General features: G+C 40.2%; 1 protein-coding gene across 4 annotated transcripts in view; it reads left to right on the top strand.

Moving 5' to 3' along the window:
* The window catches only part of mid2 (midline 2), a 189,306-nt gene that overhangs the window by 112,761 nt on the left and 49,352 nt on the right, over nucleotides 1-27,193 (top strand). For 3 of the 4 annotated variants that reach the window (XM_037780378.1, XM_037780376.1, XM_037780377.1), the window contains 2 exons: nucleotides 13,714-13,779; nucleotides 15,990-16,085. In XM_037780378.1, coding sequence (XP_037636306.1) covers nucleotides 13,714-13,779; nucleotides 15,990-16,085 — 162 coding nt within the window. The remainder of the gene's footprint in view (nucleotides 1-13,713; nucleotides 13,780-15,989; nucleotides 16,086-27,193) is intronic. The other variant, XM_037780379.1, reaches the window with a different exon arrangement.

Here is a 27,193-nt window from a genome sequence, read left to right on the forward strand (position 1 = left end):
ATGATGAAGGTCAGGGTTGAGGAAGAAATTAGGAGAGGGCGACAGCTGACATTGTAGAAGAGCGAGGATGAGAAATCAGATGTGGCAAGGAAGCAAGAGCAAATCGTGGGGGCGGGAAAGAGAAGCTATGGGGATCCTGTGATGTTTGACGTTCGGTGTGTTTCACTCATCACCGCTCAAGGTTTAAATGACAAGCACTCGCTTCTAGTCAGCCTGCCTCCAGCAAACCCACAGGTGAAGTTTCAGCTGTCAACACATTGAACAGGTAAATAGTAAATAGATGAACTTCACATTGTGCAGAGATGCTGTTTAAAGCTTGACATTTTAAGGAACTAGGCTTATTCGCTTTTTCGCTGAGTTAGATGAGAAGATCAATGCCATTCTCATGTCTGTATGGTCAGGCTGGTCTCATACACCGTCCGTACAGTAGCTATACCTACAAAAAGTAATGCACTATAATTTGGGTATATCCCACAAAATCAATTTGTATATAACTCACGTAATTGTGAACCAGGAAGTATAAAAAGTGACAAACGCTTTGTAGGGAGGAGATCAGGGTGAACGGGTGGGACCAGAAACACCATAGTAGTAGACCAGTGTTCGTACCCCGTGTGAAACCAAAAGTCAACGTTGAATTATTTGTCACGTAACTTCCGTACTTAAGTTACACCACTTACGGAGATATTTTAACCCAAACCACAGTCTTTTCCTAAACTTAACTAAGTAGTTTTGTTGCCTAAACCTAACCAAGTTGATCTTTTCCTAAACCTAACTAAGTACTTTTGTTCCCTAAACCTAAGCAAGTTGTTTCTTGTGAAGATGGAAGTTTATTTTGAAAAGACAGGAGCGGAAATTGACACATGCGTCACGTGTTGCTGGACATTCATAGGAAAACGCACAAAAAATGAGGAATAACTTTTGGTAAGATATCATACGAACCGTTGTATGAGGATACGTTGGTATGGTAAATGTGTATCTGGAGCCAGCAGCCTGTTAGCATAGCTTAGCATAATGACTGGAAGCAGGAGGAAACGGCTAGCCTGGCTCCGTCCAAAAGTAACAAAATCCACCTACCAGCACCTCTAAAGCTCAATAATTATCATTTTGTTTGTTAATCCATACACAAACTGAAAGGTAAAAATGACGGCCAAGGAATAGTCTGGCACTGACCCCTTATAAAATGGTGAATTGCTGTTTTTACACTACAGTTGTTGTACGTATTAAACAAACAAGATTCAACGTGTTAATTAATGAGTTTAAGAGATGCTGTTTGGCAAAATTGTGTTACTTTTGGAAAGAGCCAGGCTAGCTGTTTCCCCAAGCTTCCAGTCTTTATGCTGAGCTAAGCTTACCGGCTCCTGGCTCCAGCTACATATTTATTGTACCAATGTGTTGGTGGCATTGATCCTGCCATCTAACTCTGTGCGAGAAAGTGAATAAGCATATTTCCCTAAATTGCTTTAAACTGCAATAAGTCAGTGGAAATTGAATTAGCTGTACTGTGGAAAATTCTGTGTTTTTGTGCTCAATACCTTGTTTTCCAATCGACACTCTTTGTGTCTGTGATCATGCAAAATGATCTTTATGTGATTTTAGACAGGCTTAATCCATCATCACCATAAAATGCTTTGGAGGATTATAGGATATGAATCTTAAATAAGTAAAGTTCACTCGCAATTAAATTGCAATATAGGGGAGGAGAAGGGAAACACAGAGAGAGAGGAGCTGACAGTCACAGTGTACATGCTGATGCATCCAGATGCACAGAAAGAGAGATTGCAGTGATAAAATAGAAGAAGAGCATGATGATGATGATGATGATGATGATGATACCATTCCTAGAAAATCACATTCATCTGCCTGAATCATTTTCCTGTTGCAGGCAGCCTTGTCTCAAAAGTGGTAAATGGTTTTGAGGTGCCGTGTACCATCTCAACCAGAAAGCCCTGCACATCCAGTGTTTGTGAAGTGCACATGAATTTTCCACAAGCGCAAATGTGGTGCGGTCCATGTGACGGAAGTGAGATTATCTGGTGTGTCACTTTGCCACGAGTGATATAGTAAAACACCGTCAAGGACTCTCAAAGCTGTGGGGCCGTGATGAAAGCTTCACAACTGTCATGTCAGTTATTCATTGCGTTTTCACAAGCAAACAGCTCTGAATCTCCAGGGAATACGGCACCGACTGTTTTCTATCAGTCTTTCCCAACAGCTTTCGATAATGTGTCCTTTAGCAATAAAATCTAATGAGAGACAGCAAGCATAATAGTGGAGGTGACATGCTAGATGTTAACCATAAAATGTTCACAGTATGTGAAAAATGTTATAACAGCTTTGGTAGGCCTATATTTACAGTTTTAGTGGTAATGGACTGCATTTATGTTGCGCTTTTCTAGTCTAATGACTACTCAAAGAGCTTTACAACACATGCCAACAATACTGCCTATTGATTAATATATTCCAATTAATAAAAAATGACAGTGAACTTATGCTTAATAGTAAAACCCATTAGAATGAATTTGAGTCTGAGGGGCTGATCACACCGAAACGCTTGCCACGTGCGCCTGCCGTGTGCTCTCCGTGCGTTTTGCTAACGGTTGTAGACGTGCATAAAAGTCAAAATATTCTCAACTTTTCGACTCAACGAGTCTTGCCACTCCTTAATGTCACACTTGGCCAATGCAGCCAATCAAATCAAGCAAGAGGCGGACTTTACTACTTTAACACTTCCTTCCTGTTCTGATGCCGATAGGAACAGTGGTACAATAGCAAATGCAGACAAAAGGTTGATATTAGCGGTATTTAATTCTGATGAATGTATAATTCAATAGCTCAGCAATGTCAAGAGATTGACTACTGCTTGAATAAAAAAAAAATTCTCCTGTTCATCACATCTGATCACTCGGCGCACCACCCGACGTGCTTTGCCGAAGCGTTTATGAAGCAGCCATGCCTGTATAGCGACGCGTCTTGGTGTGATCGCGGCCTAATGCTACGTTCACACTACGAGCGACAGAAGCTACAAATCGGCCAGCGTGGCCAGCTACATTGTCGGCGAGTCACCTTTGAAGAGTCGGGCATCAGTTTGTAGCTTCCTGTCTCTGGCATCCATTAAAAATGACCTGTAGATTGTTGGCTGTAGTGTGAACACAGCATAAGAGCGCAAAAAATCTACGCTATGCCTCTATCAGGTCACAGTTTTTTACATTTACCACAGACTTGTATCCACTTTGTAACAACTTTGTAGACAAACAAGTCCCAATAGTCCACATTTGTTTCCTCCACATAAAATGTGACTCATTTGACGTCTCCACTAACTTTTTCTCCCTCTCTCTCTTTGGTTGGATGTCTCGGTGCTTAAAGGCTTAAAGGGAGGTTTAGTGAGAACAACACCTTGGTTTCAGCAAAGCATTCTTTTTGGATCAGCTAACCAGGCACCACTGACGGCCATGCTTATCTCACTTCTGTGGTTACCTTTTTGCATAACGCGGGTGCGGCTGAATTCAGGTAGGATTATGGTACTTAATCAGAAGCACATCCAGATTGTTGTTATTAAAGTAAAAGATGTCGGTATGAGATCCGCGCAGCCGGTGTAGAATTGCAAAGCTGATATGAAATTGCCTCTGAAATCTCGGGCTCCAGTGAGCGAAAACCAACATGAGGTAGTTTTATGCTTGTGCACGCATCCGTATTATTTACTAATACAAAACATACAAAGCCTTCCTACCTCATCTTGGGATTTTCTGCACTCTCGGCGCCCCGGCTAACCAATCAGGTCGCCTGCTTTGTCTCTTGGCAAACATCTTCTTGTTTCTGTGTGTCAGCTGCGGTTCTCATTACGCTGTTATATTTGTGAGAGTGTGCGCTGCACGTCTCTGTGACCTCCTGTGGGTGCTAGCTTTGCAGCTCCGCACTTCCACTGAAACATAATCCTTTTTTTTTTCTACTTTTTGACTGATCAGAAAGTTAATCTTGTCACAGTCAAATTAAATAGATTCTTCTTCTGCACTTAATTCCACACAACTTTTTGCTGGTTGGTAATATTTGTTCATCGCACTTCATTTGATTTCAGTGAGTACCGTTTGTGCACAGTTCAAAACACTTAATAGAAATTGTCTACAAGAACCTTGGACTGAACAAAATGAAAGTATGACGTCATTCTTTTTATGTCCACTCTTATGAGGGCCAAATTGGTGGAAATTCATAGCAGTTCTTTGCTAAAAAGATGTTGGTATTATGTTGATCGTTTTTCATTCTAGCAATGAGTCAGAGGGTTTTAGAAACACAGAGCAAAGCAGTGGCCTCTGGGCTCCCATCAGTCACAATGACTCAGACCCAAAACACTACTCTCTCTGTTATTGCATTTTAGAAAATAAGGCAAAATGAATAACCGTGTTATATGAATATACCAACGAGTCTGCAGCTAGATAATGGTATTACAGCCAGTGAAACGTGGCTCTGTCTGTGTGACTCTCTCTTTCTTTCTCTCTCCGTCTCGCTGTCGCTTTCTGTACCTCGTCTGGTTTTTCACGCAAGAGCTAAGCGGGCATTTTGGCTAAATTAATTTGAGAATATAAAATCAATTTGCAATGGCAACCAATCAGGAGGAGAAGTGGACAGTGAAGCCCATCAAGCTGCAGGCTGCCACTTAGAGCCGGAGCTGTGGGAGGTGAGCGTAGAGGACAGGCGGTTAGTAACAAGCCATGGAAATCCTACCTAACTAGCTGGGCCGTGTCCTCACTGTCACACATAGCATCTATTCTCCAAATACCAAAATATCTACAGTGCATGGCTTATTTATTTATTTATTTATTTAGTGACTGTGCATTTTAATAGAAAATATTTAAATTTTGCAAAAGTTTGCCCAAAGGCTTGTTTCCATACCCTATAAGACCCTAAATAATTAAAAGACTGCTGAGGAAATATCAGAATCATGTGGGTTATATGAGATCATCAAAAGCATCCTGTTGTGTACCGTAGAACCAGTTTGCCTGACGTTGCAAAAAATAACAAGCCAGCTTTTTGTAGATAATTCTGCGGTAGCCAAATGGTGCCAAGACTGACGATTTTTGTTTTTGTTTTTTTAAAAGAAAGAAAGACAGCTAGAAAGGAAAGAAAAAAAAACAAGAAAAGACCTCCATAGGACATTTGCTCTTCCTGTTTCACAGAGAGGTCAGAGGTTAAGGTCAGCTACAGGACTGTTTTCTAGGGCTGGGACGATGCACCTATCTCCTGATTCGATACTATCACGATACTTGCAGTGATTCGATATGTATTGCGATTCTACAAGTATTGCAATTTGATATAATGATTTATTGCGATTTTTGTTACCTTTGTTAACACTAGACCATGGGAAAAAGTTGAATCATACACTTCTAGGAACTTTTACTTTGAAAAATGTCTAAATGAATACAGTAAGAATGTTTGATTTTCAGCATGTATGTAGTCAGAGATGTCCTGAAGTCAAATATATCATGTGTCATTGTCAGGCATTATTTATAAAAACATTTCCTGCAACCCAAAAATCAAAGAATAGATATTTCCATCACAAATTAGTGGTATTTCCTTTTTAATTTATAAGGGGCATGTAATGTTTTATACTTCTGGTGAACATAATCCAATCAATCGGATTTGATTGTATATATAACCTGGATGATCTGATCGGATGGCAGCCTCTCTGCTGATCAGTCCACTCTGCAGCCGTTCAAAGCCCACATTTTAAGATGTGAAACATACTGGTGTTGCCCTTTTGGGCCCTTAAAGGAATTTTCCAACATTTGCCGTTTTACCCTATAGAGTTAGAATAGTAGATCAGTTTCTTCTTCTTCTTTTGTTTTGTTCACATCTGTCACAGTCCAGATGTTATCAGGAGCACCGAAGTGTGGCCTTTGAGTATAGACACGGATATGGGTATTATCTGCTCGGCTCAGGTCTGCTACATTGTACCTCTACTGCAAATATCTTGATTTGATTCAGCATTGTTTGGACAGCTATCTGTGGTTTAATCATACCAAGCAACAAATCAGACCCGGACATGCAAGGCGCATCCCAGAGCAGTTGTTCATTTTACTTGTATCTTGTAATCTCGACTCCTTTTCAGGGCTTCAGGCTGCTGTGCACATCAGATGTCAATCACAGATTAACAGAAACCCATAAATAGTCAATAGACAACGTAGCCTTAGCTGATTTAGGTTAGCTACAGAGCTATACTCGCTGGACTTTAGTATCAATATTGCACATAACCTTGTACACAATGCTACTCTAAATATTGCTGATTTATTCAGAAGCCCGCTGCTACCCCATCACAGCTCTGCTGTATTCTCCTCTATCTCCACAAAGCAGCCAAACCGAGCCACCATGATGATAATGTCTTTAGTCAGGAGTCACAGTGGTTGGTTACAGCTCCAGTCTTGAGGACAGGAATAATCCTCATCTAGCCCACAGCTAGTAGCACCAACCTAATGATATCATCTACTATGGAAAAGACTGAACGTGAATAACAAGGATTTATTATGAGCTGCACAGCATACTGTACAACCAGATGATGAAACTATTTTAAAGAGCCACTCATGTCTGCTTATAATATACACGGTGTTTCACTGTGGGATGGAACAGATGAACACTTGACACAGACGCTGAGCTCAAGTAAGAGATGCAGCAGCTTCAGACAGATTAGAAAGATACAATATCTATTATTGCATCAGTGCGATTTCAATTTAGTCTTCTCTGTAAATTCCATATTTATCAAAAGTCATTACATGTCTGACAAGCTTTAAATTCCATTTTCATTCATGAGCCGTAAATACACATTATCTAAAATACCACACCGCATAGTGGAATGCTTAAAGTATTCCAAATACGTATGTGTGACATTTTACTTGCAGTATGAGTTAATAGATGTTCATTTAAAGTTCAATATCAGATTAATTAGTTTTTGTTCTATCATCTTGAGAACCAGTGGTAAAAAAGCAGGCTGTTCTCAAACACCGTTCGTATACTTGTGAAAAGTCCTGTAATTCGTAATGTTTCCCACGGAATCAATTTGTATGTAATCCATGTAATCGTGAACCAGTAAGTATAAGTCAAGTCAAATTTATTTGTATAGCGCATTTCATACAATGTAAGCTCAATGTGCTTCACACACAATAAAAAAAACAATAAAGAGTGACAAACGGCATGTAGGGATCTTAACCCCAAACTAAAGTAATCTTGTTGCATAAAACTAAAGTTGTTTCCTGTGAAGACGGAAGATTATTTTGAAAAGACTGGAGAAAAAATTGACGGGTGTGTCACTTGATGCTGGACATTCGTAGGAAAACACACAAAAAATAAGGAAATAACATTTCGTAAGATATCATATGAACAGTTGTATGAGGATACGTTGAAAACAGTGGTGCTATTCCTCACAAGATCATGAAATATGTGATTTCACTGAATATATGACCTCTGTGCTCTCCATCTGCTAAATATTTGAGAAAATATATGAGTCAAATAAACTCCCTCAGTCATTTTTTTATTTGACTGGCCGTCCAAAACACTGTAATATTCCTGAGACCATTTAAATGCAGCCTTAAACCACAATAAAACATTAGGTTCATGGGTTTAAAGGCTTTTGTGCACTGCATATGTGCTGTTGTTGTAATGCATTACATCCACCCAGTGTGTCAGAAAGAAATTACCTTAACATAAAAACATCAATCTTGGAGGGACTTTAGAGGAGCAACCTGGAGATTTGGCTAATTTTTTACATTTCTTAGTTGGTTGCTACTGTACTGTTTACATGTACGTACAAAGCTACTGTTGTTATCAAGTGACTTACGGCTAATTATGTGGTTTTGTCAGAGCAGCAAATTACCAATCCAGTGTGATTTAGTACCAAACTAATGATATTAGTGCTGTTTATTAATGTTAACAAAGGTGATATCTGCAACAATGATGTTTCTTAGAGAGGTACTAATTATATTATTTGTTTTAAGGAACTTCTCAGCCTTGGTTTTATTCATTGGCCTGCTGTTTCTCTATCTGTAAGATATACTCAAATAGCACACAACGCAGTTAGTGTATCACTCTCTCTCTTAATATTGATCGTATTGAACAACAGTCAAGCCACATGTACATGTGGTATTTTCCTTTCTCAGTATTAATCCATGAGACTGAATTGCACTGTTCCAACGAGAATCCAGTGTAGGCCGATTGAAATGAAACAGAAAGATCCTATAAGCCCATTCAACCATATCAGTGTTTTCTACTAACCCCACTTCATCTCAGTCCAGACCTCCCCTAATCCGCAGCATTAAATTCCCATCTCTTTACATTCAAATATCACCATATTCTCAGCCTGTAATGTGATATGAAATTGTGTAATAAAGCCCATTGGGAAATGGTCAGGGATATGGCTTTGCCTCGTGTTGCATCTATTTCTGTATTTGCCTTTTCTTTTCCATTCTTCTTCTCTCCGCTCTTTCTTCTGTTTTTTTGTAGTCCTGGGTCAGTCTGTCCCTGACCCAAACAAATAATTGGGAAGCTAAAAGCACACACTGGCCCATGGGATATCCGAGAGTTTTACAAACAAAATGCCAGCTTGTGTCTGGCCTCCTCGCTGCTGTTCAGCAGTCATGACGATTCATTATTCCCTTTCAAACCTACGGAGAGATTTCTTGATCCTAATCCCCGCATGTGGCTAAAAAGTTGAATTACTATTGGATTTGTGTCCATTTAAGATGGCTTTTTTTCTCATAATAAGCCATAAGGGGGGAAAAAGCAATTGGGATTCGTCAAAGCTGAGAGAAGTTGACGATGGAAGTATAGACTCGTCCTTCCGTACCCTTCCCTACTTCCTGCTCCTGCTTTCTCTGAGCAACTTTATTTATATTCCCCCCACTAGGCTTATAAATGAAAGTAAGCATCTTCTAGCCGTCTGCTCCCATTTAGCGCTGCAACCCCCGCTGTTTCCAGATTCCTTGAACGTTCACGCGGTCGCTTATAGCTTGAAGGTTGCAGGAGTTCATTCAGAGTTCAAACATGTGTAGGATCTTATTCACAGCTTACACTATGAAAGTAAATACCTTACAGTCACTATTAAACGTGATATTTTTTGTTTTATTTTTATGCTGAATTGGTAGTAGGGGAACTCTCCTGCCTTGACAGGTGAAGAAATGCACAAATGGACTGCGTTTGGTAGTGAGGTACATCCAAAAACGTGTTAACATTTTCGCTCGTCCTAAGCATCCCCATTGGTCTCATTAATTGGGCTTCAGCCAGTGGGTTATGAGACAAGCGTGACTCCCCGTTTGTTATATCCCGCTGCAATTGTCTGGTCTCAAGAGCTCTGCCCTATGGAATATTATCCTCAGACAAAAACCCCGTTTCCCAGAAGGCTTGTGTTACTGACACATCCCGACTCTGAAAAGCCTCTTGTTAACAACAGCTGTAAAGTGAGCTCGTTCTATTCTGTTGCTCTTTCTCGAGTTTAATCTCTCTCGCTTTCATTTCTGTTTCTCTTACTGTCTCGTCGTGCATGGAGGGTGGGGAGGGGGGGGGGGGGGGGGCCCGCATTAATTAAAAGAAAAAGACTTTGAAGTCGGATACTTACCCTCTGGGTATTCTGCTCCAATTTTGTTGTGGCGGTGGTTGAATTTTTGGTGTTGTGTCGTCATAACGACCCGGAGATTCAGCCACTGGACAATGTCTTATTAGGCAAAGCAATGCTGTGCAGTATAAAACCCCTGTGTGCATTATTTTCCTATAGCTGAGCACTTCTTCCTATATCAGAGACAGATTTCTCCTGTCGGATATGTGGTGTCCACTTCCCTTTCTGCTTCTTGCTTTTTTTTGTGATTACATTCTTGAACCTCAATTTGCCCTCCGATAAAAGTGCGTTAATGTTCCTGTTGCAGAGTAACAATGAGCTCAGCCCACGCTTCAGGTTGGGGTAACACATTACACTGTAATTGGATTACCGTAATGTGATTTCACAAATTGCCAACTGCTAATTTGTCACAGTTACTACGGAAGCACAACACAGAAAACACTTTTTGCAGAAATCAGTCATTGGCTTGTTGGATTTCTCAGAAACATGAGTATTTGGATTTGTCACCTTATAGACACAAATAATTGTTTTTCTTTTTGTTTGGTACTTTGTGATGTAATTCTGTGTCATTTCATGGTTTAGAAGTAATGTGAATTGATTCACAGACTAGAGATTTAACTGTGACGGCAGTCTCAAACTTGATGTGTGTTCAGTAAACCCTTCATCATACACAAAGAGGTATCTTTTTTTTCTCCCTCTTTCCTCCATAGCTACTGTAATATAAATAGGGATCTGTCCTTTTTTAGTATCAAATAGAAAATGGAATCATCTGTAAAGGAATGAGACCCAGGAGCCCCTCAACACAATGAAGTCATATGAGGGGGTGGTGATCTAACCCAAGATGATGGGCTGTCAGCAGCTGCAGTTGTAACTGTGCCGAGACGGACAGAATAAGGACTGAAGTAGGGAGACGCATAGTGAGGGAGGAGACAGAAAGCCAGGTTACAGGGAGAGGAGACGTACTATAGAAAAGAGAGAAAGGTAGAGTGACAGGAAGACAGATAACGAGGGAGAAGAGAGCCGCGGAAGAGACAGAAGACTGAATTAGAGGGCAGGCCAGACTGGAGCGATACTCTGCCAAGCTGCCCCTCTCAGCACGGGACTCATGCCTATTTCCATCCCATCAACCCCCTCCATCTCTCTGTTCATTCTCATGACATGCCACGTCCAAAGCTGAATCAGTGAATGAATGATATTGCCTTATGCTAAGAGCCCTGCCTATCCCCAGCAAGCCCCACCGTGTGCCTCAAGCAACTGAAATGCAATTCGTCACTCGTTTCTGCTCGCCTTTTTCTTCCTCCTCCCTCCATTCATGTCTGCTTTCCCCTCATCTCACTCCTCCGTCTCCCTCCATCTCTTTTATGTCTCTCTGTAATCATGTGCCTAATTGTATTTATCTCCTTAATTTCTTACTTTTCATGCCAGGAAACATATAGGTTGAACAATCGATATGTTGTGAAAATATAGCACTAAAAGGAAAGTTGAAGTAACACCCGAGGTTGGAAGTTTGAACTTAGCATGGTTATAGCATAAGTGTTTAGTAAGTGGAGATTTAAAGGTGCTATTGATAACATTCAGCCACTAGACGCTGCATTGTCCCTCCCCCGTTCCATTGCATTTACTTAACAAAAAGTAGTTACCAGGCACTTTCCTTCAATCTCATTAATCCGTTTTGTTCCGTACTAACTGACGACCCAGAGAATACCACATGATACAAATGCCATTTAACTATTGACTCACAAGCCTTGTTAGAAATGGAAACCGAACGTCAGCATTTTTAAAATGATTAATTCACAATCATAATAATTTTTGTAAGGAAAAGACATATTTTTATTCAGCACCCTTCTAAAGGCTCTGTGGATGTACTATTTAAAAGAAAATATTCGTCTACATAAAAATGTTATCATTAAGACTTTTAATGCATAGTTTAATTTCCTAAAAAAAACATTTTTGGAAGTTATGTTACAGCTCATGATGCTATAATGACTTTCTGTTTATATACAGTCGTTTTTGATTGGAAGGCGCTACATATATTTTAATGGATATACCATTTGTGTTTTTGCGTGGCCATATGCTTGGCACACGGGAGACGCTTAAGATCCTACACACTGCACCTTTTAAGGGCGCTCTCATAAGCCATAGTCCGTTTGGTTAGTCCGAATCGGAGTGAAATTGATACTTTCTTTTCATTTTCTATTTAGTCTAGTTCGGTTTCACAGTACACAAATGAAAGCAGACTAAATTAAAAAATTATTTGTTGATGGGCATGTATGAAGGAGCAGATCTGGAGAGTTGCCACTTCTATTCAGAGAATCGTTTCATTTACCTGTGTCCATCTCAACAAATGGCCGAACAGGCAGCCTGCATTTTGGTTAGGTTGGAAATGGTCCGAGACCACCTCTCGCCAGCCTCTTGTTGTTTTGGTCTGCACCAGAATATGATTACTGCATTCACAGCTGCCCAAACAAATCGCACTAGGGGTTGAATCACACCAGAGTTTGATTAAAACTGATTGAATGTTTTAACCTGGTTTGGTAAATCACTAGTTTGAAACTAGCTAGTAGTTACAAAGAACTACGGAGGGACTTTAAAACAAACTTTGACTGTTGTCAGTCTATTAAATAGGCGTTATCAGTCGCTATAAGCCCCATAGATGTGGGTCAATAGGGGCCTTCAACATCCACTAGAAGGTATAAAAGTACATGACAGTGACCTCTGGCGACCATAGCCTTTATGACTGGAGCAGAAGCGGAAGTCAGGTGCTGTGGTATTGACATGGTGAAACTCTGTAAGAGTCGGAGGTCGGGGATGAAGGATGGGACACAAAACACCAACCAAAACAATATTTTTTTTTTGGCCTAAACCTAAAGAAGTTGTAGTTTTGTTGCCTAAACCTGAAGAAACCTTTTTGTTTGTGTTCAAAACGTGAAGTTTCATTCAGTTTTACAACATTTTAGAATGTGTTGCTTTTAAGTTTCACTTTTACAACGTAGTAGGCCCCTAATGACCCACATCTATGGTGCTTATAGCGACTGATAACTCCTATTTAATGGCCTGATAACAGTCGAATCGGGTGATTTATGAATAGCTGAAACTTGATATTGATGTCTTTTCAAGTTCCAAACATAGCTGTTTCCAGTAGTTGCCATAGCTGCTCTAATAATGATTTTTGACAGAATTGTCATCATATATTATAAAAATGTTATTCTTGTTTGGGTTGACGTTTAATATTGCCACCTCCAGCATATCGCCATCCATTAAACACTTGCTGGCATCTTCTCCCCACTCATCACACCCTTTTCTGCCTCGATTCCTCCCTTTATCCATGTTTTTCTCCGCTCCCTCTCTCTATCTCGGCGTGGTTCTAGCCGTCTTTGATGTCTGTTGTGTGTTTTAATGAGTTTGTTGTTGACGGTTGCTCTGCCTCCCTTCCTCCCCCCCTCTCTCTCTCTCTCTCTCTCTCTCTCTCTGCCACTCACCCTGCCTGCTGGGCTGAAGCCACAGGAGTGCCGACACAACATACTTTTTGTGGTCACTTGCAGAACGGATACACACAAACAAAGTTTAGTGCCTTTATTCACCCACATGTGCAAGTACAATCAGGTGTCATCTGCATACAGAGACATACACACGTTGTGTGTCATAAATGTATAAATGCAGATGCACCTACTGAGACTCACACCTAAAAACAGGCAGAAACGCACACATGCATGTTTGTATGTAGAGGACAGAGGAGTTTGTTTCACTGCAGTCTCATGGGAGGCAGCTGTGTTCTGATGTATTAATCATCTTAGTCTCCAGCTTGCTAATTAATGACCCATCTGTCCCCTCTCACTGATGTTCCACTTCAAACTCCCTCATACACAAACACGCTCACACAGGGGCTGCGACACAACAGCCGAATGCAAGTTCCAGTGATGTAACTCCAGCTCCAGTTTCAGGGAAATACTAACAGACACTGTGAGCCACACTAGAAGACCATAAGAAGAGTGTTTGTGGCGGCTTTATCAGCGAGGAGTTCTCCTCTTCAGTTGCGTTTAGGTGGCAGACGTCTTGCGCTCAGGCTTCTTGTCTGTGTGTGTGTTTATGTGTGCACTTATGCAGGTGTGTGTGTGTGTTCGTAGGCTTATCAGGTGAGCCCGGGCAGAGTGTCAGATGCGGTAATGGAGGCTTCAAAGACAAGCGCTGCGGTGAGTTCCCTGGCTGCCTTTTTCCACTCCCCAACCCCTACCCCCCTCCTCCCCTATCCCTGCATCGAGGCAGACAGGCCCACAGGTAGACACCTGGATGGATAAGGAAGGGATGCAGGGAGGGAGATAAATAATTAAGTGGGCGCAAAGTCAAACAGACAACAAGCAGACAGAGTAAATCAGACTGAGCGACAGGCAGAGGAGATATTGGAAAGCAGGGAGGACAGACAGACACAGTCAGACAGTCAGCGGCGTGGCCAGGTGTTTGCCCAGCCCACCTCCCTTTCACTTGCATGAGTAGAGATACTTCAAACACCCGCCGCTTGTCTGCTGCTTTGTTCTGCTGTTCTCTTTGCAGCTGTGGTTGTTGTTGTTGTTGTTTTGATGCCCACCGTCACCGCCGCCATCGTTGATTTGCTTCCTTTTGAACGGCAGTTCTATTTCTGGCTCGCTATTTGCTTGTTTCCATTTTCATCTGTTGTACTGTATATGTGTTTGAGTGGATTTATTTATGTGTGTGTCTTTTGTTTTGCATTTGACAAACAGCCACAGTTAAGGGATAGTAATTGAGTGTTTGATCATTAAAATTGCCAGTGGAGGTTGAATGGTTTTAATTTTTCAGGGATCATTTGGTTGTTTTTATGGCTTTAAAGTAAAGTATGACAAGGTCAGGCAGTTAAATCATCATATTACAGACAATATGCTAATAAAGCTGCTATATGAACATGAGTAGCCGTTAAAAAGCAATGAATTGCATTAATGGATTGAATTTCTTTTCTTACCAGCAGCAATGAATATTATATTTTTGCTTCAAATGCTGATTTCAAGGTATTGACTTGTCAGTGTAACCTTGATATTTGCTCAGCTAAATGATTTCAAAACTTTTTTGTTTTATATATATATATATATATATATATATTTGTCTCGTAGGCCTTGAACAGCATTTGGACCCATTTACTGAACTACTTGAAATTTCCAGTTGCCAAGCAACTACAGTTAAACATTTGTAAAGGAAACTTTTTCGCATGGATTTCACATGTTATAAAGTTACCCTCTGGACATGATCAGACCAGAACAGAAGGCAAAAGTAGCACAGTGTTGTATTATTTTCCTGTTGATGTCACAGAAAACATATCTTACTAGTAGGGCTGTACCGAATAGTTCAAAGCTTCGAAGCTTCAGTCATAAAGTTGACGTGCAAATTATTATTATTAATAACTTACAGAAACATTGCTTGCAATAGTCCACCTTCTCTTTCTCTCACAGTCTTTGTAATTATCTCAGTCCTCAGTCCAAAAGTCAAAAGTTAAATAAGTTAAAATAGATATAATAATTTCCAAAATTCACAACATGTTTTTATCAAACACAATATTTTGTTTCAATCCATATTTGTTGGCGCTTAGCCTTTCAAAAACAACGTTTTCACTGAGATCAAAAAACTGTTTGCTCTCCGACTTGCCACACATTAAAGGGGCAGTCTGGCAGAAATCTAACAACTCCATAGATTACATTTAGCCTACATTAGCACAATAACACAAAATCATATTTTCCCATTTTTTTAGGGTGATGACATCATAAAATATGACAACAGACATTCAAAGCTTCATTCGAAAACTTCAATCAAAGCTTTGAATGTACGGTAAAAAAAAATGACATTCGGTACAGCCCTACTTAATAGTGACCATTTATTAAGTATCACACTCCTCCAAATCATCTCTGTGTTGTAGCTGACCCAAAAGGATAGATGTTAATTTATCGTCTGTAATAATAAACTGTATCTGTCAGTTCCTTTTAATGTCATTTGAGTTTCAATGCAGTATGAGAATAGCATTAAGATTACAACCTTACATTGTAGGACTTTAACACTCCTGCTTTTCAGTTTAAAATATATGAATTGGAACATATGAATTGGTACTTAGTGGGTATGAAGTTGATGACAGGGCACTGATATCACCAAAAACATCACATATTATGGCATGCTGCCGCCAGATTCATGCAATAGAGAACGACTGATGTCCTATTTATTTTGTTGTTTAATGAAAAAACACAATTGCATGTTAAGAAATTATAATAATTAATCCAGTGTCTTAAACTGAATGTTTAAAATTTAAATACACAATAACGTTGTGGCATCCATAACCTGACTTGTACTGTGAATGCACATTCTGCATTCTCTATATGTGCTAATGTTCGTCCTCGTCTCCCAACAGCAAACCCTGGAGAACAACCTGACCAACCTGGTGAAGAGGAACAGCGAACTGGAGAACCAAATGGCAAAGCTCATCCAGATCTGTCAACAGGTCGAGGTATGCAACATGTCTAAGTGTTTGTGTCTTTAGCTACAGGAGGAAAGGTTCAAGTAGCCAACTGTCAATGTAACAGTAATAAAAACCATAATGACATTCTCAATTGAGCCTTATAGTTTTAGGGTAGTTGGAGGTCGGAAACAGGGTGGCAGCTACGACGCTTAGATGGATATTTGCGCAAGACTAGAACCCGAGTTGATCAAATAAAAGTGGGTCACTTGAAATCACAAGAGCTACCCTGGATTTGAAGCCTGTGTTGTCAGACTCACCATCCATAATGTAGTCCGTCATCCAGCACTTTCAATGTGTCAAACTTCAAAAACCATCACAAAAAAAAGCCCAAAGTTTCAGTTTTCTGGTTGCTGACCCATGCAAGACATAAGAGAGAAACCTTAAACACGCCCAAGCCTGTCACTGTTATTGATTGTATACAGTTTACTGCCTTTGCTTTTGGTGACAGCCCTCATGCCACGCTCCGCAAACTTTGTCTCTGACTCTGGAACATTTCTGATTGAAGAAGCACAGTTGTAGAAATTGGACTTTAATTTCTTTCTTTCTTTATTTTTTGCTTTCCTTTTCTTTCTCTCAGTCCTACCGGATCACGGTTGTGGTTGTGCCAGCAACAAAATCAGTGCTCCATTCTTACAGTTTCCTTCACTAGCTACTGATCAAATATTGATTCGTCTCAAGAATAAAAGTGAATTTCAGTTCCCTATTGTGGGTTCATTAAAGGTCAGCATTGCAGCACAGACAATTTATATTGAAGAGTTATTACTTGGAAGCCAAAGACGGGAGGAAACAATACCAAAGAAACAGAGCAGATATATTAATAAAGACTTATATAATATATCTTTAAAATCTCTTTTATCTTGAATATATTATCTCTTCACAATCACTGAAACGTGTTTGTGCAGGATATTATCTGTCATTTGATCCAGTGACTGACGCAATGCACTGCAGTGAAAATGAAAACAACAGATACCAGTCAGGCTCTCAGTGACCTCTTGTACTTTGCCGATGAAAGTTCTCCAGACAATCTGACTCAAACCGTGACTCAAGAACAAAGGATGAGCTTGAGTAGCTCTCAGCAACCATCCACCCTCGAGCTGTTTAAAGGGGCAGTTATGCAATTCAGACAACTTCAAACATTGGAATGACCACTTCACTGTTGGCAAAGCAAATACCAAACCAACAATATTCCCTTATTTCAAACAGCTTAAAGGAATACTTCACCCACAAAATCACTGTTTGTATATCAGTTACTCACTCCATGTTACCTTGAATTTATGAAAAAAAAACGTTGTTGTTCTCGCATGCCTCCTCGGTGAACATTTACTTCAATTCATCAAGACCTTTCTCTCGTTTTTGGATTCTCCGTTCACTGTTGAGGCATGCGAGAAAAACAAAGTTTTCTTCACAAATTCAAGGTAACTCGGGGTGAGTAACTGATATACAAATGGTAATTTTATGGGTGAAGTATTCCTTTAATGTGATGCTTTTACTGTGTGCACAGTGAGGTTTGGTTCTGCACGCATCTCACTGTGTTGAAGATGTTTTTTAGGATGAATTACTGTTACAACACTCAACAGTTTAAGTCCCGCTGGAGCCACTCACAGGAAATGTATGTATGCTCTCACTTCAAAGCAAATAAGATTATCTGTCAAATGGCATATATATTTTCTCAGCTCACTCGCTTTGATTTAGTGACAACCTTGGAGGAGTTTTTGCACTCTCAAGTCCCAGCATGAACCAATACCTGCCTGCAGAATATTATACCTCAGCCAGTCTTGTCACCGCTGACCTCTTCCATTTGGACTTGTGCTGTGATTTAATGGAGTCCCCGTGTGACTCCAGCCAGAGAGTACTAATGCCACCGAGTGTCATCTGTGCTGCATCGCTAACATGTGCATGCACAAACACACACACACACACACACACACACACACACACACACACACTTTCTGTGTTAATGCACTCGCTCTTAATAAACGCCATCATTCCTCTGTGAGAGTTGACGTTAATGGCCACAGAGGACAAATGCACTTTGGTGCCGCCATCACTCTGCGTGCGGTTCATTTCTTATTAACCTGACTCCATTTTCTCAGAGTCACTCTGAGGTCCACGAACGACAACTCATGCGCCCAATCAAAATTAAATGATCGCTGCGTGATTCATTAAGTACAGACAAACTGTTCGTCAACGACGCACGGAGAGAGAGAAAAAAACAGTCTTAATATTGTCTCTGTCTGCATACCAATGCTGTGCCACCGCCAACAACAACAGCAGTATCTCATCACTTATTCATCAGAAAGAAATGAGGAGCAATAGCATGGGGGGGGGGGGCAGAACATGCTCCATTGGCTCTTAAGCAAATTATGAAAAGAAACTATATGTTTGCACCCATTCGGAGCTATTCTCCTGTGTGATGTCAATGTCAAGAGGCTACTTCAATTATTGACGTGAGAAATGAGGAGAAAGTTTCAGGTGAGTTCACATTACTGTGGAAAGGAGAGGGGAAAGGAGGACACATGAGGAAAAAAGAAGATGGAAATGTTGGGAAAGTAGAGGAAGAAAGGGGAAATGAAAGGGGAAGAGAAAGTGCAGGGTTGAGAGGGCAAGAAGAGGGAAAAGAGGACGCGAGTGTTAGCGTGACAACCGATGATCTCTTTGACCGAAACAGATACTAGGCACTGCGCGGAAGAAAACGCTCAGCAATAATGCAATACAGCACAGATAGGGGAATTTAAAAAAGAGAGGTTTGGTGGAGTGAGAGGAGTGTGTGCACAAAGCAAGAACTCTCTAAAGGGCTTTGAGCGTGACCTGGTTTCCTCTCCTCCTTGTTTGCATCATATTGTATTGGTGCCGAAGATATGATCAAACGCAGTGTGAGTCAGCTTTCAGTGTGTCAGCGCACACAGCAGCGATGGAGCCCTGTTCTCCCGGGGTTCTCTTTGGGGGAAGATATCTTCTCTTCAGTCTGAGGAAAAAGATGAATTGATGATGTGTTCCTTTCTTGGGAGGCCTCTCTCCTTATTATTTGGTGTAGGATTGTTAAATCTGTCGCTGCGCTTAATGACATTCAGAATAATGTTCCGCGTTCTTGAAAACATTGAGCGTGATTCTTCAGCATTTGCAGTGATTGTTGTTGAGCTAACACTCACTGTTATCCTTTCAATGCCAGATAGCTGGCTGGATATTAATAGGCAGCAGAGAAGAGACACTCTTCACAAGGCTGTTTGGCACAGAACATTTCCCCCCCAAAAACACTTTGATATTGAATAGATGTTGATACAGTGGCAACTGAAACTAAATGTAGATCCAAAGTAAAAGCTGAGATGATATTCATAGTCATGCAAATATGTTCCATGTTGGGCCGCAACTAAAGATTATTTTCGATTAATCTGACTGATTATTTTCTTGATTAATTGTTTAGTCTATAAAATGTCAGAGAACTGTGAAAAATGTTTCCTAAAGCCCAAGAAGACGTCCTCAAATGTAGGGCTGCGAAATTAATCGAATATTAATCACGATCACGATTTTGGCTTCCCACAATTAAATGAACATGATCGTGAGCGTTTAAAATGCTCCGCTCATAGAAAACTCATAAATCAAGCGCTTCCTAAGCTAAAAGCTAGAGATGCACCGTCAAACAGCATCCAATTGAAGCCTGCCGGTTTTCAGCAGTCTCATACATCCTGTCATATATGTTTTGCCGATCACACACACACAAATGTGCAGCCGCCACATGATGGTTTTACGTCGGCACACAGCGGCACACTCAGTAACGTCTCACACACACAACATGTCGTCGGTGTGGAAGTTCTTCAGTGAGTGAAGAAGACATAAAGCTGCCATTTGTCACAACTGCAAATCCAAAATAGGCCGTGGAGGAACAGAGTAAAAAGCATTTAGAACAACTTACTTAATTGATTGTCTTAATTATAAAATATGTTTTAAGCTGTTTTAATATGCCAAAATAGGTTAAAATCATTTGTTCTGGTGTAATATTTGGTGCCTCCTGCACTATTTGCAAAATCTTCCTCTAATTTTCTTTCTTTCCTCCGTCATAACAATCAGCTAACCTTTATTCATGTGCATGTGCTGCCTCATGTTCATTGCTTATATTTAAGTATGAGTATGAGTTGCCACCTCATAAGCGGAACCCAGCTGTTTGCAAAGTTTTATATTGTGTCCCATGCCAGCCACCGTTTAGTAGCAGCATAAGTTTTCCCCCTCTTGTTCAAATGGGCATTTCATTTAATTCCCAGGGAGTCTCTTATCCTTAAAGGCTTGTGCACTTGAGACTTGGAACTTTGTCAGTGTTGTGAAGTTCGTGATTTTGCGTTCCCTCTCCTCTGAATTCGTCTGGCAGCTTGACAGCTGATCCGATTGTCTGTCTTTCCATTTTGCTCTGTCCCACTTTATCTCCCTCTTAGTCTCTACATTTGTGTTTCAGCTAACCCTCTTGAAACACTGATTGTGTTGCGACGAGGCAAATTTTTGGCGGATTTTTAATTAGGTTATACTGTACTGTGATATACACAGTAGGGAACTCCTCATCCAGACACAGCTAATGTGCAGTAAGCATTGTTTAAGGAAGCAGTCAGAGAAGCAGCCATTTTTTCCAACCCGGGGTATTGTGCTGCCAGCTGGGAGGAAACTGAATTAGCTCCCTGATAAGGTTGTAAGTGTGCGCGTATTAGGACTGATGGAAAAAGGAAAGAATCACATCAAACAGAAGCCCAGTGGGTTTTAATGCTCAGACATGTATGTCTACTGATTAAACATTGAGCTGTAAGTCATTAGCCAGACCCGTCTAGGTTTATGTACACTGAAGCTGATCCCACTGTGTGCAGAATATGAATGAGCCGCGTGGAGACGGCTGTAATGCTGCTTAATCCTTTGTATCAGGTCTCATCTCGCCTCTCTTTACCTTTCTACCGGAGCCTCAACGAGATCGAAGTGTCTGCCGGTGTTGTTTGTCTTTCCTATATTTCTAAAGCCATTTGCGGTTTCCACTTTCAGCAAAAGATGAGGACATCAATGCAGCGGGATAATGGCATATAATGAAATAAAATGCTCGCCTTCTTAGAGTTGTTATTGTGTGTTTGGGCTTTTAACACATGGCCGCACCGTGTTTTCATCTGCAAATCTATATATTTGTAAGTTTTTGTGTAAAGTTTTTATGTCAATGTTCCTCCTTCCATCTGTCGAGTCCATTCATTTTTAGAAAAAGAGCAGCGATGTTTTAAGGGCGATGTGTAGAAGGTAACCCCCAAATTACGAAAAACTTGCAAAAAACTTTTGCAAATTGCGGGTTACCTTCTAGTTAAGAAATGCTTTAAGCCACATGCTAACATAAGCAGGCTTAAGTTTAGTGGTTAGGCACATCATTTTTACCATGTTCACCATCTTAGTTCAGCATTTTGGCATGCTAACATTTGACAATTAGCGCTAAACACGAAGTGAAGCTGATGGGAATGTCTTTAGTTTTGTAGCTAAACCAAAGTATTGGACAGATTGAAATTTGGACCACTAGATAAAAAGGTGAGAGGATCATCATTGTCTTTAGATTACATTGTCTGTACAAAATCTCGTGCCAATTTATCAAGTAGATGTTGAGACCTCTTACGGGATAAGTGAGAACTGTGACATGACCGTGGCGCTAAAAGTCCGGGGATCACCAAAGTCATTAGGGCACCAAGGACGTGGGTACAAAATTTCATGGCAATCCATCTAAGAGTTGTTGAGATATTTCAGTCTGTACCAAAGTGGTGGACCGACTGACAGCGGACCAACGTGGCCATCAGCTAAAATGATTGAAATAGAATCAATTTACCGCTTCAACAAGACTGTCTAGGTTTATCTACAAACACATATATATCATCATCTATGATAATATCCATGATGATTAATCAGTGATTGTTACGTAAGTAAATATGGTTGACATAAACCCTTTGTGGGTACTTAATATTCATTACCAGTGAAGCATTTCAAATTACATGTATCACCTCTTCCTGACACAACATCCATGATTTATATCTCACAGTTTCTTTTACTCTATACTCCATAAAGCCACTGTTCCCTGTTTTTAGAGCCAAGTGTCATAAATCTCTGAGAACTATCCCTGAATCTGTGGACAGCATCAGAGATAAAGCTGTCAGAGTGAATACTTGCATCTCTTTGAGAAGATCATGTCTGAGAGACAGAGGGGAAAGGATGGGGGTGGTGTTGTAGACAGAATGGGGACCAGGGGTATGATGGAAAGAAGTGGGAAAAAGTAAAGTGGGATCGGAGGCAAGAGAGGCTGATTGGAGTGGAATGAGCACAGAATTGATCCAAGATGTGAAGGCCTTGGAGTCAGCGAGAGGTTAACAGCTGCTCCCAACCTGGACCAGTCCTCTCTAAGCTTGAATGGGAGCCAATTTGGCTAGAGTAGGTCGCTTTGGGAGCCATACATCGTCCAATTTACTGTGCTTGTTGTCTACAATTGGAATCCCGGATGTCCACATGCTGAAGTCGCTGGGTGTGCTCTAGGGCAGGGCAATTTGTTTGCGATATTGATATATATACCACACATGGCAAATGTCTGCAAAATTACAACAGAATAAATAATGTTCAGTGCATTAAAATTAGTTTTTACTGTAGTTTTGAATTGCAGTTTGCTTAGAATCATTAATTTACAATATTTACAATATAACAGTATTTTGTAAAACACTATATGATAATGTCAATTCTGCTGAAAGTGAATAGCAGCTAAGCTTGAATCGTCTCCCAGCCCCAGCGTGACCATAGATTGGACGGTGCCAGTTATGATCTATGTTGGGGGAGCACTGGTGGCCAAGGGGTTAAGGCGCCAACCATGAACCCCAACATCCCTGATTCACATCCAGCTGAGATTTTGTTGTGCGTCATTCGCTCATTTTACTATCAACTATCTAATAAAGCATAAAATGCCCCATAATAATTATTAAAACAATTATCATTGGTTGTATATCAGCGGTCCGATTTGATCTGTCAGAGATGACATTTCCAGTCTTTGACGTTGTGTAAGGCAGCCATTGATCTCTTAAACTATTTCTGTTCCCCTAAAATTTCCTCTAGGTTTCCTTAAGAAAATTCACACTGTATCAAATATATTAAATATTCTTTATCTACTCATTCCAACACATCCAGTGCATACACTGAATGAAAAATTCAAATCCAAGGTTTTTATTCTTGGTTTACCACAGATGTGTAATATGTGGTGTAGACATTTTGTGAATCATTTTATACAGCTGCCATAGTTGGTATGCATGAACACTTTGGGATCTCCACAAAATACATTTGTATGAGTTTGGACAATGCATGATAACACAACTTGAGTTTGTGAAGATTTAAACATAAAATAAACTGGGATTTGTTATGTGAGGGTGGGCGGCGGGTAATTTAGCATTGTTTGCCAGGGTTTGCGATGTTATTATGGTTTGCAGCTGTGACAAATACACATAGCTTTATCAAGACTGAATGAGAATTGCAACATCATTAAAACTCACACATACACAATTTAGAAGTTCGTCTATCTGGAGTCAACAGATTTTCTCCAAATCACAAAATAGTGAGAGATTACAATGTCTAGAGGAAGAAGTGGTAGTTTCAAATCTGCATGAGAAACAAAAGTGAGTTACCAGTTATGTACAGGGTAACAACTAGTGATTGCACACATCAATAAATATATCACGTTTTGCCTTCATTAATTGCATATCTTATTTGTAAAATGTCAAAAAATAATGGTCTAAACCCATCACGTGTTGGTTCAGAGATTAAATGCCAATATTCAGGAAGCATGTGGTATTTTAGCTCATAAATAATCCTTAATAATCCTTTATTCAAAATTATATTTGATTTATTTCTCAATATGTTAATTGTTCTAACTGTAGTTATGCTGTTTGGGGGTTATTGCAGACCTGGAAGAATATAATAGTAATAGCGTTTTGTGATTTCCTTCTTAACATGGATCCTCATTTTAGCCACGTAATCCATTGAGTCTGTCCTTTTTAGGTTTTGCTTTATTGAACACTCTTATCAGCCCTTAGATCACTGTTGGACAGATTTAACATTGTGTGGCATTCACTTCACCATCTAGAATAGTTTCCAAGACAATCCCATCTCAAAACTTTTGGAATATCTTTGGTTATTTAGCATTCAATGACATGCTTTTTTAATGATATAACACAGAATCAACATTAATATTCAGCGGAGACAATAAGCCTATTTTAATTGATGGGGGGCGGTAAGGGACCTGGATAATAGAATGGTGACTGTCAGTCATTTGTAGCTGCATAGCTCATTTTAATTCAATTGAGCTTGTAAGTAATGCAGTATTTCCACGGTATAAAAATATGGGCGATAAATTTAATCTTGACATAGTGTGGGAGCTGAACTCAACCTAATGATGTATGGGAGGATATGCGCTCAATGTAACCCTCCTGTAAAAAGAACCAGAGGTGGAAGATGTGATGAAGGTTTGTAATGGATATTTCATTTAATGATTCTGCTGTCAGATCGCACTCTGTGGGCTTCATTGTGATCGCCATAATGGTCTAGATGGGCTTATTTAACACTATTCAGTTGCTAATTATGTCTGCATCTCCTCACCTAATAAGAGTGTAATTATGGCTGCTGATGCTAAGACTTGGCCGTGATATTTGTTTTATTTTATCTTGTTTTTTTATGAGATAATGAGTGGATGGCGCTGAATGAGGTGCACTCAAATGTCAGCTGCATTTCCGTTAAGATGAATGTGCAGCCGAGTGAGAATAGACGTCCATTAAAAGGATGTATAAATAAGATGTGACAGATCTGGTGTGCTAAATTTGTGTACAATAATCCCAACATGAAATGTGAAAACCAATTAGTTTGCGAAATATCATAATAATAAATATTATCAATCAATAAGATCCCTTTATTATACTTTATGGCATTTTAAAGAGGACCTATTGTCCTTTTTCCATTTCCTTTAGTGTCTTAGATAGATTTTGTTCATGTAAAAGGGCTGCAACGCCCAAAGTCCATGCCAAAGGGAGTTACTCTCCCCCACAGAAACATTGTTCTCGAACTGCCTGAAACACGTTGCTAGAAGTCCCGCCTTTTCTTCTGTGACGTGGTGATGTCACCAAGCAACACATTTGCATAATACCGGCCTAGTGGCTAGTTTGGCACGCCTTCAAACAAAGATAGTAAGAGCGGAGCTGGAGCATAGTCCGAAAAGTTAGTTTTGGTTGACCAATCACAACAGAGTGGGCCAGCTGACCAATCAGAGCAGACTGAGCTTTACGGGAGGGGGGCGGGGCAAGAGCTCAAACAGAGCGTTTCAGACAGAGGGTGAAAAGAGGTTCTGGTATGAGAAAAGTAAAGCGTTTTTGAACATTAAAGCATGTAAAACATGTTCTAGTAGAAACCCAAAATACAAGTATGCACCTGAAAATAAGCCTAATAGGTCCTCTTTAAATTAGCACACTGGTTGCAGCTTTTGTTTGGAGCAGCTGGAAAGTCTCAATCTTGCTGTGGTTGTTTTCCACATACTCCAATAATAGACCCACACACAGTTATACTTTAATGTGGAGTTGGCTGTGTGTTTTCAGTGCACCTGCAGAAGAGCCTGATGAATAGGGAGATGCGCAGTTTGTGACAGTGTTTGTGTAGCAGGGATTGGATAATGAAGTTAGGAGGAGGAGGAGGAGGAGGAGGAGATGGTTTTGAGTGAGGTGAAAGAGGAGGAGGAGGACGGAGATGAAGATTGTTGCCGTAACTCTAAGCTGCCAAGTAGCTCAGTTGTAATTCATAGTGATCCTGGACGGCTGCATTTATCCTGCTTAAGTACTAACCTGCAGTCATAACATTGCTCATAGCAGAATTAATTGTGTGTTGTGTGTGTGTGAGTGTGAATAATGAGGTTTAAGTGGATCGGCGCTTTGTAATGAGCTTTGTGGCGTGATGAGTGGAACTTGGTTGTTGGGGTAAGTAGTTTGATGACAGAAAGTCACAACCCTGTCAAATTTAGGGCCGAGGAAAGGAGATGAATCTCTCTGTAGACGTATAGTTTCATCCTGTACTCAGTATGAGAAAGCACTAAGTTAAATTAAATTACCTTATCGGTAAAAAGTATAGAGACAAAATCCACAGGTGGTAAAAATAATTTAGAGTGATACAAGCAAAATTCATTGGAGACAACCATTGAGAAACTATAACTATAGAAGAGTGGTTATAAACCTGAAATCAACTCTTTTATTCGTAAGTTTTCAGAAAAGTTTTTTTAATATCATCATGACCTGTTCACTCTTTCTTCAGTTCGACAATTAGTTATAAAGAAGTGCCTCCAAATCCTGAATGAAAAGACTTTCTTAGATATTCTGCTTCAATTTTACAGAACCTTTCAGTGTAGTTGTGAGCCATTTAACCTTGTAAGGCCCACCCAAGTAGAAAAGCTGATAACAGAAGAACTGTATTGTCAAAATGAATGTATGAGGCCTCATTTGAAAGCGGTCATTTTTGTAGTTTCTGAAACTGTGCTTGTTTGATTGGCTTGAATGATTTGCTATTTGATCGGTGGACCCTTATGGGCTAAAGGAATATAAAAATCGAGAAATGGAGACATATTCTGACTTTTTAACCGCTTCAACGGTAACGTCAGGAGTCACCACTTTTTTGTGTCTCTTGTTGACCATCCCGGTGTTATGTTGAAGTCTGTTCCCTTGTTGAATAGTGTTCCCCTCCTGTTAAAATGATGCGCCCCCTCTGTAGTTAGGGTCAAGGATAAGGGTTGGTTCAGGTTTAGTTAAGGGGAAACACTCATCAAACACAAACAGTACTCAACACCACACCATTAAATCTGAATGAACTTTGCTTTAGTGCTCATGGTTTCCGTAAAATGAACTGAACGATTGAATTATGGAGAATCAGAGAATCTAACTGATCTAACCATGTAAAACATTTACAGTATATCTTCATTCGCCATGCTAGCTCAAGCGAGTCGCTGGCGGGCAGGTGGGCCTAGAGTGTGATTTGATCTCAAATAGGTGTGTCTTTATTGTCACAATGATGTTTGATTTGAATGTGTCTTAAGGATT

The sequence above is a fragment of the Sebastes umbrosus genome, chromosome 9 (genome assembly GCF_015220745.1).
Source record: "Sebastes umbrosus isolate fSebUmb1 chromosome 9, fSebUmb1.pri, whole genome shotgun sequence".
Taxonomy (NCBI): Eukaryota; Metazoa; Chordata; class Actinopteri; order Perciformes; family Sebastidae; genus Sebastes; species Sebastes umbrosus.